The sequence below is a fragment of the Chrysochloris asiatica genome, unplaced genomic scaffold (genome assembly GCF_000296735.1).
Source record: "Chrysochloris asiatica unplaced genomic scaffold, ChrAsi1.0 scaffold00075, whole genome shotgun sequence".
NCBI lineage: Eukaryota > Metazoa > Chordata > Mammalia > Afrosoricida > Chrysochloridae > Chrysochloris > Chrysochloris asiatica.
The window spans coordinates 9288591-9302715 of NW_006408593.1; the positions used below are offsets into that span (position 1 = coordinate 9288591).

Here is a 14125-nt window from a genome sequence, read left to right on the forward strand (position 1 = left end):
CTGGTGAAAGGAGATGGGGATAAGATTCTTATGATTCAGTAGTGAGTAATTGTTATCATGAGTAACTGAGATTGTCACAAGGGGTGTGTGGTTAATCTTACAATCCAGGAACAGAGGACCCTGGAACCATCAAGAGGGAAGAGCATGAGTGGAATGTGGGACCCTAACCAGAGAAGAAATAACACCAGAGATGGAGGCAGAGATGATGACATGGAGAGAGAGAGCTGCTGAGGACTCTAGACTCATAGAAAGAGAAAGGCTGTGTGCTGGTGTACAGGAGGCTGGTTTAAGGAATGTGCCCTTTGCTTGTTTAAATGATTATATATTCCTGATTGATTTTCTGTACATAAAAAAAAAAAAAGAAAAAGGAATAGTAGCAAATACTGTTAAATGATGATGCACGGAGGGGATCATCATTGCAGTGAAACAAAGCATGATAGGATGAGTGCAAAACCGATGTTCTCCCATGAAAACTATTGCTCAGTTCACAACAAAAACTTTAAAAAGAACTATGTTTAGTGGGAAATGGGAGTGGTCTTCTGACTGTTCTCTTTGAGCCATCCGTACCAGGCAGTGCCTTTCCACAGAATGAAGTGAATTGTTTAGTACTATGTTGCTATTTTGGAGTCCTGCTGTGGCACTGTGGGTTAATGCTCTGGACTGCAAAGTCGGTTTGAACCTCAAGGGCTGGTTCTTCAAGCACACCAGCTGCTTCTGGGAAACCCTATACTGGGTTGTTGTGGGTTGGAACCAACTGGAGGATAGTAAACAACAAGACCATGTTGCTAATTAGTACCTTCCTTAGTCAACGATGGGTCTTGATTTAAGGAGGAAGGGGATGAGGCCCTAACTCCCAGCCTCCTCCTTCCATCCTACCCCGTGTTCAGTAAGTGTGGCAAATTGTATGGTGCTAAATGCAAAAGAGACTTCTCTTTATACCCCTTATCTGGCCACTTTGGGCTAAAGGTGAATGATTTATTGTGAACTCAAGTCACTTCTTTTAGGCAAGTATCATTACAAACTAAGTGAAAGAAATGTTTGTGTTTGTTCTTGGCCTCTGCCCCTACAAGTAAGCCACCAGAAAGCAGTAGTACAAACATAAGTTTCCCACGAAGCTGGGTGTTGAGTTTTCATTTTTGGTAGGCCCTCCTAAAGTGTAGTGGTTAATTTTTGTGATCAAGAGTTTAGTTTATTTTTGATATGTTTTGGCTCTAGAGAGTAAATTGAGACCTCAAATGAGGAGGCTCTAATTTTGACACGTTTCGAGGCTGGACCGGCCTTTTTTCTCCCCATGGTTGTTAGATCAGGGTTCTGGCTCTGGCGATGTGGTCGCTGGGGGAGAACATGAACCATGTTTAATCTTCTGCGGGTGTTTGTTCAGTTGGTAAATGGGGCTGTCAGCTCTAGTCGCCCTGCCAGCAGATGCATCAGATTTTTCATGTACAGCATTAGTAACATATATTAGAAAGAAGCAAGTCCAAAGCTTTGAAATATTAGAGGCGAAAATGATGTTTTTCACTTTCTCTGCATTTACTAAAATAAATATTGTGGTTAACCTGTCTGCTGCTGGGAATATCAGTGTAGGCAGCAGTGGCCCCTTCCCTATTCCCATCCACCCCCCCTCCCTTTTTTTTTTACTCTCCAACCCAACCAACCGAATACTTTTTTCTTTTGGTTACATGTTAAGTCTTAATTGCCAGGTTTGAAGTTTAAGTAAATACTTAGACTAGGCAATAGAAATTTCCAGTGAGCTTTCATCACGTTGGTTTTGATTTCTTTCAGAAGAAAAAGCAGGTCACTGCTTATCCTTACCTCCTCCCTACTCCACCCGTCCCCCACCCCCATCCCCACTTCTCCCCCCAACCCTTCAGTTCCCAAACTTGACGGATCTAGAGGTTATTTGGCTTGGATCCTGGCCTCAGTGCTGAGGGAAACTGTTACATTACATTGTGCATTTCTGATAGGCTTAAAAATCAACCTTCTGTTGTAACCAATTTTCAGTTTTAAATTTCGTTGACCTCAGGAGCCCAAAGCTTCAGATTGTGAATTTCACCACCCTTAATTGACTATGGTGGTCCTGGAATAGTGTTGTAAGATAAGCAATGGACTGCTAATCGCAAAGTCGGTGGTTCAAGCCCACTAGCCACTCCTTGAAAACACCATCCAGAGTTGTGGAGTGGGAACCGACTCAACAACACTTGACAACGACTGCAGCAGTTGACTCTGAGCCGAGTGTGTCAGGATGGTCAACCTGGGAGAGGCAGGCCTGTGGGGGATCATGGGAACCAGCCATACACTAGACAGCGTGGGCCCAGGGTTTATGCAGAGGTAGTCTGGTGCTTGTTTTGTGAATCCCTAGTTGTGTTTGTGACAGGGATTGGTAGGATGGTGTTGGGGTTACCATCAGTCAACTTGCACATTCTTTAATACTTTTGTCAAGTTTGAAAAAAACTCTTTGCTTACGTCTCTCTTGGCATCCAATGTGGAGAACGCAGTTTATTTTTTTAAAAAAATCTTTGACACAGAGAGTTCTTTTTCTCCTGTGGGCTAGACGAAAGTTCCTACTGTGAAGCTTTTGGGTCACCTGACTTAGCTGTTTGTTTGTCATAGCTCCAGCAGGGCGTTCAAGAAATCATATTTTTCAGGTTACTTTGTATGAACGGAAGGCAACCTTTCTATTTTGTCTGCTGCCGACACACTGGGTGAAACCCAAATTACAGAGGCTTGCTGTTTCAGGTAGAAGGTAAAGGGGTAAGGCCAGAGGAGCTTCGTTTTGTCTAATCAGTCAACTCAGGGCTTGACATTTTCTAGCTGTGGCATTGCCTCCTTCTGCATGGCTTTCAGGTGCTCAGTGGAGAAGTGAAATTCACCAGATCCACTTGTGAAGATGAGAGTAATGATGTGATATTCTTGTAACCATTTGTAGCATGCCACTTGTATCTCAGGCCTATGACCTGTGCTGAGAAAGGAAAAAGTAAAAGGGTTGAACAGAAAATTTTAGACAGCTCAGGAAAACAGAGTCAAGTATTGTAATGAAATGTGCTAAGACCTGGGAAGAACACATTTAGCATTTCTCTAGCAGAAAGAACTGAAGAAAAAATTCAAACCTTGACTTGCAATATTGAAGCATTCTGTGGGCAAGATATTGAATGATGCAGAAATCATCAAAATAAGATGGGAGGAATCACCAGCATCACTATACCAAAAATAAATGGTTGTTGTTCAACCATTCAAGAGGTAGTGTATGATCAAGAACCAATACTACTGAAGGAAGAAGTCCAAGCAACACTGGGAGGCATTGGCCAAAAAGGCTCCAGGAATTGACAGAATACAAATTGGAATCTTTCAACAAACTGATGAAGAACTGGAGACACTCACTCATCTATGCCAAGAAATTTGGAAGACAGCTACCTGGCCAATGGATTGGAAGAGATCCATATTTGTACCCATTCCCAAGAGAGTTGACCCAATGGAATGTGGAAATAATTGACCAATATAATTAATATTATATGGAAGTAAAGTTTTGCTTAAGGTAATTTAAAAATGGTTGCAACCGTATATCCACAAGGAACTGCCAGAAACTCATTCCGGAGTTGGAAGAGGACATGAAATGAGGGATATCATTGCTGACGTCAGATGGATCTTAACTGAAAGATGGGAATATCAGAAAGACGTTTACTTGTGCTTTGATTTTGTGTAAAGACTTTGAACTCTGTGGACCAAGACAAGCTATGGACAACACTGGGAAGAATGTTATTCTTGTGTTTCAAAATTGTTAATTTCTAAACAGTAAATGAACTCCTGGTGTGGCACTGTAGGAATAGCACTGGACTGTAAACCCACAAGGTCGGCAGTTCAGACTCACCAGCTGCTCCTCAGAAGCCCTATCCAGGGTCACTATGAGTTGGAACTGACTCAATGGCACTTAAAAACGACAAAACTGCAGTAAGTGTTCAGCCCACTTAAACAAAGCCTCTTTGAGATTCTCAATAATTCAGTTTGAGAACTGCTGGTCTAATGGGTGGAGCTGTTAACACCGTCGTTTTAGATGTTACAATTCATGCTTCATAAGGATTTGGGGGCAATATATTTGTGGCAGGAATTTTATTTTTCTGGAAGAGGGTCTGGGAAACAAGCAGGAATAAGGATGATTGCTGGAGAAAGTTATTGAACCTTCACCGTTTTGTTCCTGCTAATGAGAAACATGGCGTTTTCAAGCTGCAATCAATAGCATGGTCCTCTTTGGTCTTTGCTAAATAAACTTAGGTTCCCAAACCAGTGGTGTCATTTATGGTGCTGCGTGACACTGGTCCAAGCCTTGTAAATACTATTTTGTAAATAATTTCTGCACTCCAGGTAGGTTTGGATGACATTGTATCCAATGTGTCTGTAATATACAAGTTACTTAGTAGACATTTCCTTCTCTTTCTCTGCTTAGTGAAAAGAACTTGCTTAAGATTCTATCTCTCAACCAGGTGCCCATTAATTTGTTGATTATGTAATTCTTACTCAAGAGCAAAACTAGTTAATTCCGGTTATTGATTGAAAGGCAGTGACCACAGGACCATTTCTTTGGTCTTTAGTAGAACATTTTCCCAAATGTGCTTCTTTGGGTGCTGACCGCTGTTTCGGCTTCTGCCCCCAGGCTTTTTGAAGACTGTGAATGTATTCCTGAACTATAGGGCCCCTGACCTGCACAGGGCTCTTCCAAGACTCTGGGAAGGGCCCTAGCAATGTTACATGAACATATCTGCACTAGGTTAAAACAACCTCCTTATGTTCTGGCTTTCCCTCTGTTGTGCTTACCGGCCAGTATGGTGACTTTGGAGTGGTCACAGGCATTATGGGACTTAATGAGTCACAAAGACCAGATCTTCCCACAATTACTTGTATCTATATGTGCATGCACTTAACAACAGCAACAACAACATATGTGTATGCATGCGGCAGTGTATGTTCTAGCTTTCCTGTCCTCATTTAACAAATGCCTAGGAAGAACAGACTGCCCTCTTCTGTACAAAGGAGCATCAATTTCATGTCATGCTAACTACAACGTTTTCAAATCAAGAACCTGCGGTCGTCTTGCTTCAGTCATTTCAAAGTAGAATGGGGAAAATATAAGGCAAGTTATAGATTGGTATTTCTTTAATAAACTAGAAAATCCCACATAATTGGACCTAGAAATTTGATCTTTACTCTGTAAATTGGGCGTGATGAGAAATAAACCCAGTAGTACATCAAGGAGGAGGAGCCGGGGAGGGGATAATGTGCTAACTTAAGAAAACTACTCTCCTTCAGAGAAACATACTTTTGTGAAGGGCAGATTTAAATGACACTGATAGCTGCTTGTGATTGCATCATGGGAGTCAGCACTCCAGGGCAGACATCTTGACACCTCCCCACCCACCCCACCCCCCCAAAAAAAAAAAAGTCCGGTTGCCCTTTAGCTGATTCCAGCTCCTGGCAGGCACATGTATTACAGAGTGGAACTGAACTCCGTAGGGTTTCTGAGGCTCCCATACAGATGGGAGCAGTTACCTTCGTCTTTCTTTCACAGACCAGCCACCTTGAAGTTAGCAGTACTTGTCCTACAGCACCATCAGGGTTCCTACATCTGCCCTAATTGTTACTGTGAGGTGCTGTCGAGTCAGTTCCAACTCAAAGCGTTTCATAAGGTTTCAGAGGAGCATCTGGTGGGTATGAACCACAGATCTTACAGTTAGCTGTTGAGTGCTTATCCTACAGAGCCACACTGGGACTCTTCACTGTAGTTAGAATAATAAATACTTTCTTTTCCCCCCAGATTCTCTCTGGCCCAAAATCCGGGTTCCATTAAAAGTTGTACGGACTGCTGAAAACAAGTTGAGTAATCGTTTCTTCCCTTACAATGAAATTGAGACAGAGGCTGTTCTGGCCATTGATGATGACATCATTATGCTGACCTCTGATGAGCTGCAGTTTGGCTATGAGGTAAGGTTTTAAACCATGCATTTATATGTTTAATATTTATGTCTTAGTAGTGCCTGTTTTCTCTTAAACCCAAAGAAGCATGATATTGTCTCATGTCATAATCTCTAACCTCTTCCCATAGAATCCCAAAAGCTGGGCATAAGAGTGTGACTTGTGGAGCCTTTCATTAAAAGTTTGGGGAAACTCTATTCCAAAATGACAACTGTGCCTGCCACTCGTTTTGGGAACTCCCATGGAGAGTCCCAGGGGACATTTTCAAAAGAGCATCTATAGCATTTAACAGGCACTTAATTGATGTCTCCTTGCCTAGCACTTCCCCTGACTCAAGCCACTGAATGCCACAACAATAAAAACATCAATAAGTGAAGAGGCCAGCGACACAGACAAACAGAAAGCAGCCCTGTTGATGGCTTTCTCTCTCTCCGGTTTTAAATAGAGGGGCTGACTGCCTGTCTTTAGGGAGAAACATTCTCTCTCACTGTTCATTCAGTGTGGCTGATGGATTAGGCTGGGTTCAGGGGTTAAGTATGGAGACCAGTAAAGGTCTTCCCAGGGGAAAGTGTCAGAGCCGAGGCCTGGTGAAAAGCCATTAGAATTGATGAGTCCTGTCAGGGAGGATGTTCATGAGAGGCATGATGGCGACAGGCAGCACCCACAGCTGTAGGGGTGGGAGGCTGTATCAGACCCAAGCAAAGCAGAATGTATAAATCAATTAGCCACCGCTGGGCGTGGAAAGTGGTGCAATTTAGCCCATACAATCACCTTGCCTTTGGGAGAGGGGCAAACTGTCTTCTTTAGGTGCCTCAGGATTTATAGAATTGGGGTTCTAAAGATATTGTGAAATTTTATCAAATGAAAGCCATGTTGTTGTTGTTAAGTGCTGTCAAGTTGGTTACAACTCATAACAGCCTTGTATAGGGTTTTCGAGGAGCAGCTGGTGGGTTTAAACTGCTGACCTGTGTTCACAGCCCAGTGCTGATCCTACAGCACCACACCAGGAGTCCATATGAAGCCTAAATTAAAGGTGGATTTTAAAGAAGGAGCCCAAGTTTCCCGTTTGAATGCAAAATAAATTGTTATGAAATTGACTAAAGTATGAAATGGATTATTTTAGCTACAGAAGAGTAACTATTAAGACTCTTGGTTCATTTTGAGGTGGGGTTAGCTCTTCATCAGAGATGACTTCTACATCATCACAGGATGCTGGTTGTTTTTAGAGCAGTACTATTTCCATTGTTTTTCTTTCTTTCATGAGAAATCTATAGGTAGCAAGACATTTGCCACTTGTACACAAGGGGGCTTCAAAAAGATTGAGGAAAAGTGGAACTAAAAGAGAATGGATTTTTCCATGAACTTTTTGAAGCCCCTCTGTACAGTTCAGTGACATTAAATAGGCTCATCGTTTTATTCAGCCTCACCATTCCTAAATTTTTCCATCACCCTCCTTGTTTTTATTTTTGAAAACATATTGCCTATTTTTTGTTTTGCTCTTTATTGCCAAGTCACTGCAAAAAAACCCACTCTTGCTTCTTCTTCTGGTGTTTTCTCTCTTCATTGCATAATGATTTCAAACTACCAGTGTGTTTATTTTTGTGGCAGAAAGGAGGTGGGAAAGGGAAAGTTCAGAGTTAAAGCCAGAGTGGACATGCTCTTTATTTAGTATTTTCAATTGGTCTAAAGGAAGTCGAATAAAAAGAAAGATGGGCTAAATGTTTTGTCTGGGATCTCTTTCAGCCGTGAGTGATAAATTCAACTGACAAAGAATGTGTTCGAGGAGGTACAAAAATTCGAGAGACCGAGTGTGAATTTTCACCTCTTTGCTCTGGTTACCTGAGTTTGAGTCCATATCACCTCTGAAGAAGTAGCTGCACATCCAGGGAATTAGGAACATGAAAACCCCTCATCTCTAGTCATCAGAATCTTCCCCAGCTGTTATGGGAGGCACAACGGTCATAGCTACCTTATATGTGTTCCAATCAATGTCCCGGGTATTTATTTACGTAAGATACTTCAAGGTTTTCCCTAAACCTTCAATTCAAGAACTGTTTTTCTCAGTTTGTACTGATATTCGCAAGGCTGGCAGTTCAAACCCACCATCCACTCTGTGAGAGAAAGACGAGCCTGTCTGCTCCCATAAAGATTTACAGTCTCAGAAACCATAGGGAGCAAGCAGTTCTACTCTACTGTTGAGTTGGAGTCGACTCTGTGGCAATGGCTATGGTTTTTTGACATTGGGATGGGAGTAGGAGGAAAATCAGCAGGCCAAGGCCAGTTCCTGTGACACTGAGACCAGACCTGCCTTCACCCTGCAGTCTTTTCACCAGTTCTGACATCACCCGCCCCTCCCACAGCATTGTCTGTTCCTCAGCTGGGTTCAGTAATTCACTGCAATAGCCACGCAAGACTCAGAGACAATGCTCACAACTATGGGGTTTGTTAGGGAGTTAACAGGTTACAATGCAGGATCAGAAAAGCCCAGGACACCTCTTTGGTGAGAACAACCTCTTCTCTGTCTGGCCCACAGTCCCTTGGCCTAGCCTCTGTCCTACTCAGGCAATGTTACAAAGCTCTTTTAGCACTGCTGATAAATACCCAAAGGACGCTCCATTTACACTATAAGCCTCAGCCCAATGGTGCTCAGCAAACTTAGCTCTCCCCAGTTATGTGTCAGCCTCCTGCCCAAAGACACTCACCTTTACATGCTCCCTGGACTGGGAAGTCCACCGCTCTGGTACTCTGGCTTTTGATTCTGCTATGGCTGCTCCACTGCCAGTCCTCTGCCCATCCTCTAGTGTCACGGCTTTCTGTCCCTGGGTCGAGGAGGGTCAGTACATAGGAATCTTGGGGTCCAAAGGCTGTGCTCCATTTCAGACACCTCTTTCTTGTTGATAGTGACTTCCCCATTCCTACTTCTGTGTTGTGGGTTAATGGGCTGGACTGCAAAGTCGATTTGAACCACAAGATCTGTGTTCAAGCTCTCCAGCCACTCCTCAGAAAGCCTACATATACAGTGTTGCTATGGGTCGGAACCGACTCAATGGCACTTAACAACAGCAGTTCTGAGATGGCTCATTTAAAAGTCCAGCAGGATGGCAAAATTGACCAAATCCTACTTTAGATTTCCAAGCTCTATTAGCACAATTAGCCCCGTTAGTAATCACTCACAACTGAATCGTGTCATCTGTTCAGTCTCGTCTCACACCTTCTCCTACTCACACCCACCAGGAAAAAAAGTTGGTGGTGGTTGTTACAGAGTGTAGGTGGAAGAGCCATATGAGGTGATTCCATGCACTGTTCATAGTAATTAATGCTATGGGCTTCAACGTTAGGGTGACTCTGGGCTTAAATTTCAGCTTTTTTATTGACCAGTTTCTGATCATGAGCGATTGAGTTCATCTTTCTGGGTCTTGGTTTAGCCTTATTTGAACTGGAAATGGCGGTATTCACTACCTGAGGTTGATGTTGTCACTAGTAAGACGGCACCGTGCCCTTCAGGTAGGCCTTGTTCAGTAAAGCTCTTTCTGTGCGGTGGGTAGATGGCATCCCATGTATGCGCTGGGCACTGCTGCACTTCTGTCATTGTGCGGTGGATGATTCTCCTGTGAGTCGCGAGAAAGGTGGTAGTTGTACATGATTCGGAAGGGACACGTATCTCTTGGAAAGGGTACCTAGTTTAGTGTTTAACCCAAAGACAAGAGGATGGTGCTCTGAAACCTTAGTTTTCGTGCCAGAGCCTAGGATGATGATTATTTTTGAAGTGTATACTTCAGTGAGTTTTGACAAATACGAAGAGGAGGCTTCATTTTTACACTGTGCGTACCTATAAACCCAATACCCAAATTTCTAGTCTTTTTTTTAGCATTTTCTTGTGTTTTTAGTGAAAGTTGACAGAGTCAATTTGTTTCCCCTCCAACACTTTACACATGTTTTGTTTTGTGACGTGAGTTACAGTCCCTTCTGTGTCTCAGCGCTCTTCTCATGTCCCCCTGGGTTCCCTGTTCCCATTCTCCCATCTTGCCCACCCTTTCTTGCCTTCTTACCTTTGTTTTGGGAACATGCTGCCCCTTTGCTCTTGAATGATTGATTATTCTGAGAAGCATGTTTCTCATGGGTGTTATCATTCACTTTATAGGTGCTATAGGATAAAGACTCGACCACAAGGTCGATTAGAACTGTAAGACTGGTGGTTCAAACATACCAGTCGATCCTCTGAAACCCTATACAGGGTTGCTATGAGTTGGAACCTATGTGACAGCACTTAACAACAATGACAGTTATTTGACTGAATGGTCATCTCTGGGAATGGGTTCAGTTCCAGGTTTGAAGGGTGTCTAAAGACCATAGTTTCCTGAGTTCCAACAATTTCTATTAGACCGATAAGTCTGATCTCTTTTGTAAGTTTAAATTTTGTTCTATGTTTGTCTTCCATGTTGCGCAGGGTCATCTTTGATGATCCCTATCAGAGCACTTGGTAGTGGGCAGCATCTGGTTCTTTATAGTCTCAGGCTTGTGGGAGCTGTGGTTCACGTGGTTCAGTTGTCCTTTGGAATAACTCCTTGAGTCTTTGGTTTGCTTCGCTCTTCTTTGCTCTGCATGGAAGAGACCAACAGTTGTGTCTTAAATGGCCGTTTACAAACTTTTAAGATGCCATTGCTACTCGTCAAAGTAGAATGTAGAACGTTCTAGGACTAGTTTTCATGGGGCAGATGGGAACAGGCTTGACATGAAGTGAATAGTACATCAGTTAACAAATAGTTGCATCCTGAGGGATGTTTTAGAATGCAGATTTACTTCTCTGGAAGTCTTGTCACAGCCCTTCTTCTCTTCCTTTCAGTCCTACTCTTCCTTTAACACTCAGCTCAAATGTCCCTGTCTGCAGGAGAGTCTCAGAAAGTCCCCAGGATAGGTTAGACTTAGAGTTCTCTGTACCTCTTCGTAATCAAATAATTAATTGTCAAGTGCCTTGTTGGTTCATGCCTGCCTTGTCTTCTAAAATGTAAGCACAATAAGGGCAGGGGTGAGGGCAGTTTTATTCATTGCTGTATTCTCCATGCCCAACCCAGTTCATTGTATCCAGTGGTTACTCAGTAAATGTTTGATGAATGAATAGTCTCCATATGAAAAACAAGAAACTGAGACAGTTCTGGCCTGCCTTCCACTTTAATGTAGTGCCCAGTCTCGTTCCCATGGGCCATAATGTCCTGCCCTGGATATTATCTGATAAGGACTCAGTGCTGTTGTGCTTTCAGCCAAGGATTCAAGGTCATTGCTGCAGCTATAAACATCATTTTACAAGAAAAATGTGGTGTGCATTTCTCCTCTACAGCCTCTTACATGTGGTATAGGCACAATTTCAAGCAGAAAACCCATGAAAAGGGATGTGTTTGAGAAGTAATAACTTTTATATGACAACCTTGCCTGAGAATTCCCAAAGTACCCTATATTCATGGTTCATTTCTTTTCAGCCAACTTAAAAATAATGAGGGTGGGTGTGGGGGCAGGGTTCTTTGTGACATTTTTTCTTAAGTTGTGTTGAACAAATTGAGAGGCTTTCTGAGGACCTGACTCAGCAATGACAAAGTTAGTAACAAAGAATTTGATATCCCAAGTCCATTTCTCTCTGTATTTTTACATCAAATGGTTGGCTCTCCTCGTCCTACAGATTGACAAGTATGGAATCTTGTGGTTCTGTTTGGTTGAAGATCTCCTGTGAATAAGGAGCACTGGATCTAACCCCTGCTGATAGCTTTTCTGTTCAAATGTATGTCCACCATATACGAGTACTCTGTGTCGTCCGAAATCTCAATAAACTTGAGAACTGATACTGTAAAGAATGTGTTCTCTAAGCACAGTAAAATGAAATGGGAAAACAGCGCTAAGCTACCTAGGAAAACTCGAAAATACTGAAAATTAAGCAGCATGCTTTCAAATTCAAAGACGATGCATTTTTGTTGGGCAATGTCATCAAGACACCTAAGTGGGTAAAAATTGGTTCTTGGGGGGAAAGATATTTCAGTTATTTGAATAGTTGATGGCACGCCAAAGCTCAGTCCTACCCAACAAAATCATATTCCTTAGTATTTAGTAGTGTCATTAGGTTTCCTTGGATACCAAATGAGCGATTGCACTGAGTTCATGGAAGATACAAAAACCGTATGCAAGATCAGCGCTACAGAACTGTGGTGAGCAGATGTCTGTGAGTGGAGAAGTTTGTCGTGAGAGTTTGCTCTCCGACCCAGGGAGAGGTGACCTGTACCTACCTACTGTGGGTGTTGTTTAGATTTGTATGTGAGTTGTGCTTTGAGGATTACATAAAAATTACCCACCTCCTTACTGACAGCAAGTTGGTTCTGACTTGTACATGGGGTGACCCTATTTAGGGTTTGTGAGACTGTCAGTCTTCACAGAGCAGACAGCCTCATCTCTCTCCCAGAGAGCAACTGGTGGGTTTGAACCACCAAGCTGACAGTTAGCAGCCCAACGCCTAACCCGCAGCACCACTAGGGTTCCTTGGTGTATATTATATTATTTAATTCTACAAAGGTTTTTTAGCCCACTATTAATTATGTCATGTTCTGAAAAGAAATAAATGTTGACAAATTGAATGTGTCCTTCAAAACTTTCCTACCAAGGAAATCCCTATCCCAGTTTGTCTTCACTGGCAAATTCTGCCAAACATTTAAGAGAATGAATACTGATTCCATGCATCCTATTCCAGAAAAAGAACCTTCCCAGCTCATTCTGTGACGCCACCATTTCCCTGATAGCCAAATCAATGAAACCGCAAGAACAATAGATCAATGTTTCCCATAAACACAGATGCAGGGTCATTAACAAAATACTAAAAAACCCAAACCAGCACTCCGAGGGGGCTTGAAAAAGTTTGTGGGGGAATAGAATGAAATGAATGGAACTTTCTCAGAAACTCTTTGAACCCCCTCATGTATAAGGAGAAGACTATGGCATGACCAAGTGGGGGTTTATCCCAGGAATATGAAAGTGACGTAAGATTAAATTTAGGATACGAGAATGAACAAACAAAGAAAACAGAAAAGACACGTCACCTGATCATCATTGGATTCAGAGAAAACACCTGATAAAGCTCTATATCCATCCATGATTGTAAAAAAAGCAAAACAAAATTTTCAGCAAACTATGAAAGAGACTTTCTCATTTTGTTACAGGGACCCTGTAAACAAGGTGTCATGAGTGCAGTGGCTCTGTAGGATGAGCACAGGACTATAAACCACAATCTTGGTGATTCGAGCTCACCACCTAACTGTGCCACTGGAGAAAATTGAGGCATTCTGCTTCTGAAAAGATTTAAGGTCTTGGAAATCCTATACAAGGTCAGGTCGCTATGAGTCAGAACCAGCTCAAGGGCAATAGCTTCCATTCAACATCATACTAGGGGTCCTGGCTTTTGTAATACTGTTGTTGTTGTTGTTAAGTGTGGAGTCAGTTCCAACTCACAGGGACCCTGTACAGCGTTTCCAAGGCTGTAAATCTTTACGAGAGCAGAAAGCCTCATCTTTCTCCGGCGGAACAGCTGGTAGGTTCGCAGCCTGATTCGTAACCATTACGCTACCAGAGCTCCTTGTAATGCTGTTAAGTGGGTTAAAAGCGCTGGGCTCCTGGCCACTGCATGGGAGAAAGATGAGACAGTCTGTTTCCAGCTCTACCTGTCTGGTTGCTGTGTGCCAGAATTGCCGTGATGGCCACTCATGATCGTCTGTGTCCGCCTTGTCCAATTGGGTGCCCTTAACCCCATGCAGCTGTTTAAATGTAATTTTAAATTCCAACAGATGAAAATAAGCTAGAAGCTCAGTGCCTCAGTTGCAATAGCCACATTTCAAATGTGCATTGTGGGTGTTGTTAAGTGCCGTGGAGTCGGTTCCGACCCATAGTGAACCTGTGTAGGATTTCTGACTAGTGGCTAGCGAGCTTGAACTGCCAACCTTGAGGTTCAAACCGACTTTGCAGTTGAGCACATTAACCCACAGCTCCACACCAGGGCTCCATTGTGGACAGTGACTATCTTATTGGGTATATTCTTAGTGGGCACCTTATCCTGAAGCACCACACATCAGATATATGAAACTTAGAGATAAATATGACAGAAGACTTGAAAGACGTATACACTACGAACTACAGA

At 42.8% G+C, this 14125-nt stretch overlaps 1 protein-coding gene across 1 annotated transcript in view; it reads left to right on the plus strand.

Moving 5' to 3' along the window:
• The window catches only part of EXT2 (exostosin glycosyltransferase 2), a 169881-nt gene that overhangs the window by 117676 nt on the left and 38080 nt on the right, over window positions 1-14125 (plus strand). The window contains exon 9 of the mRNA XM_006865033.1: window positions 5804-5970. Coding sequence (XP_006865095.1) covers window positions 5804-5970 — 167 coding nt within the window. The remainder of the gene's footprint in view (window positions 1-5803; window positions 5971-14125) is intronic.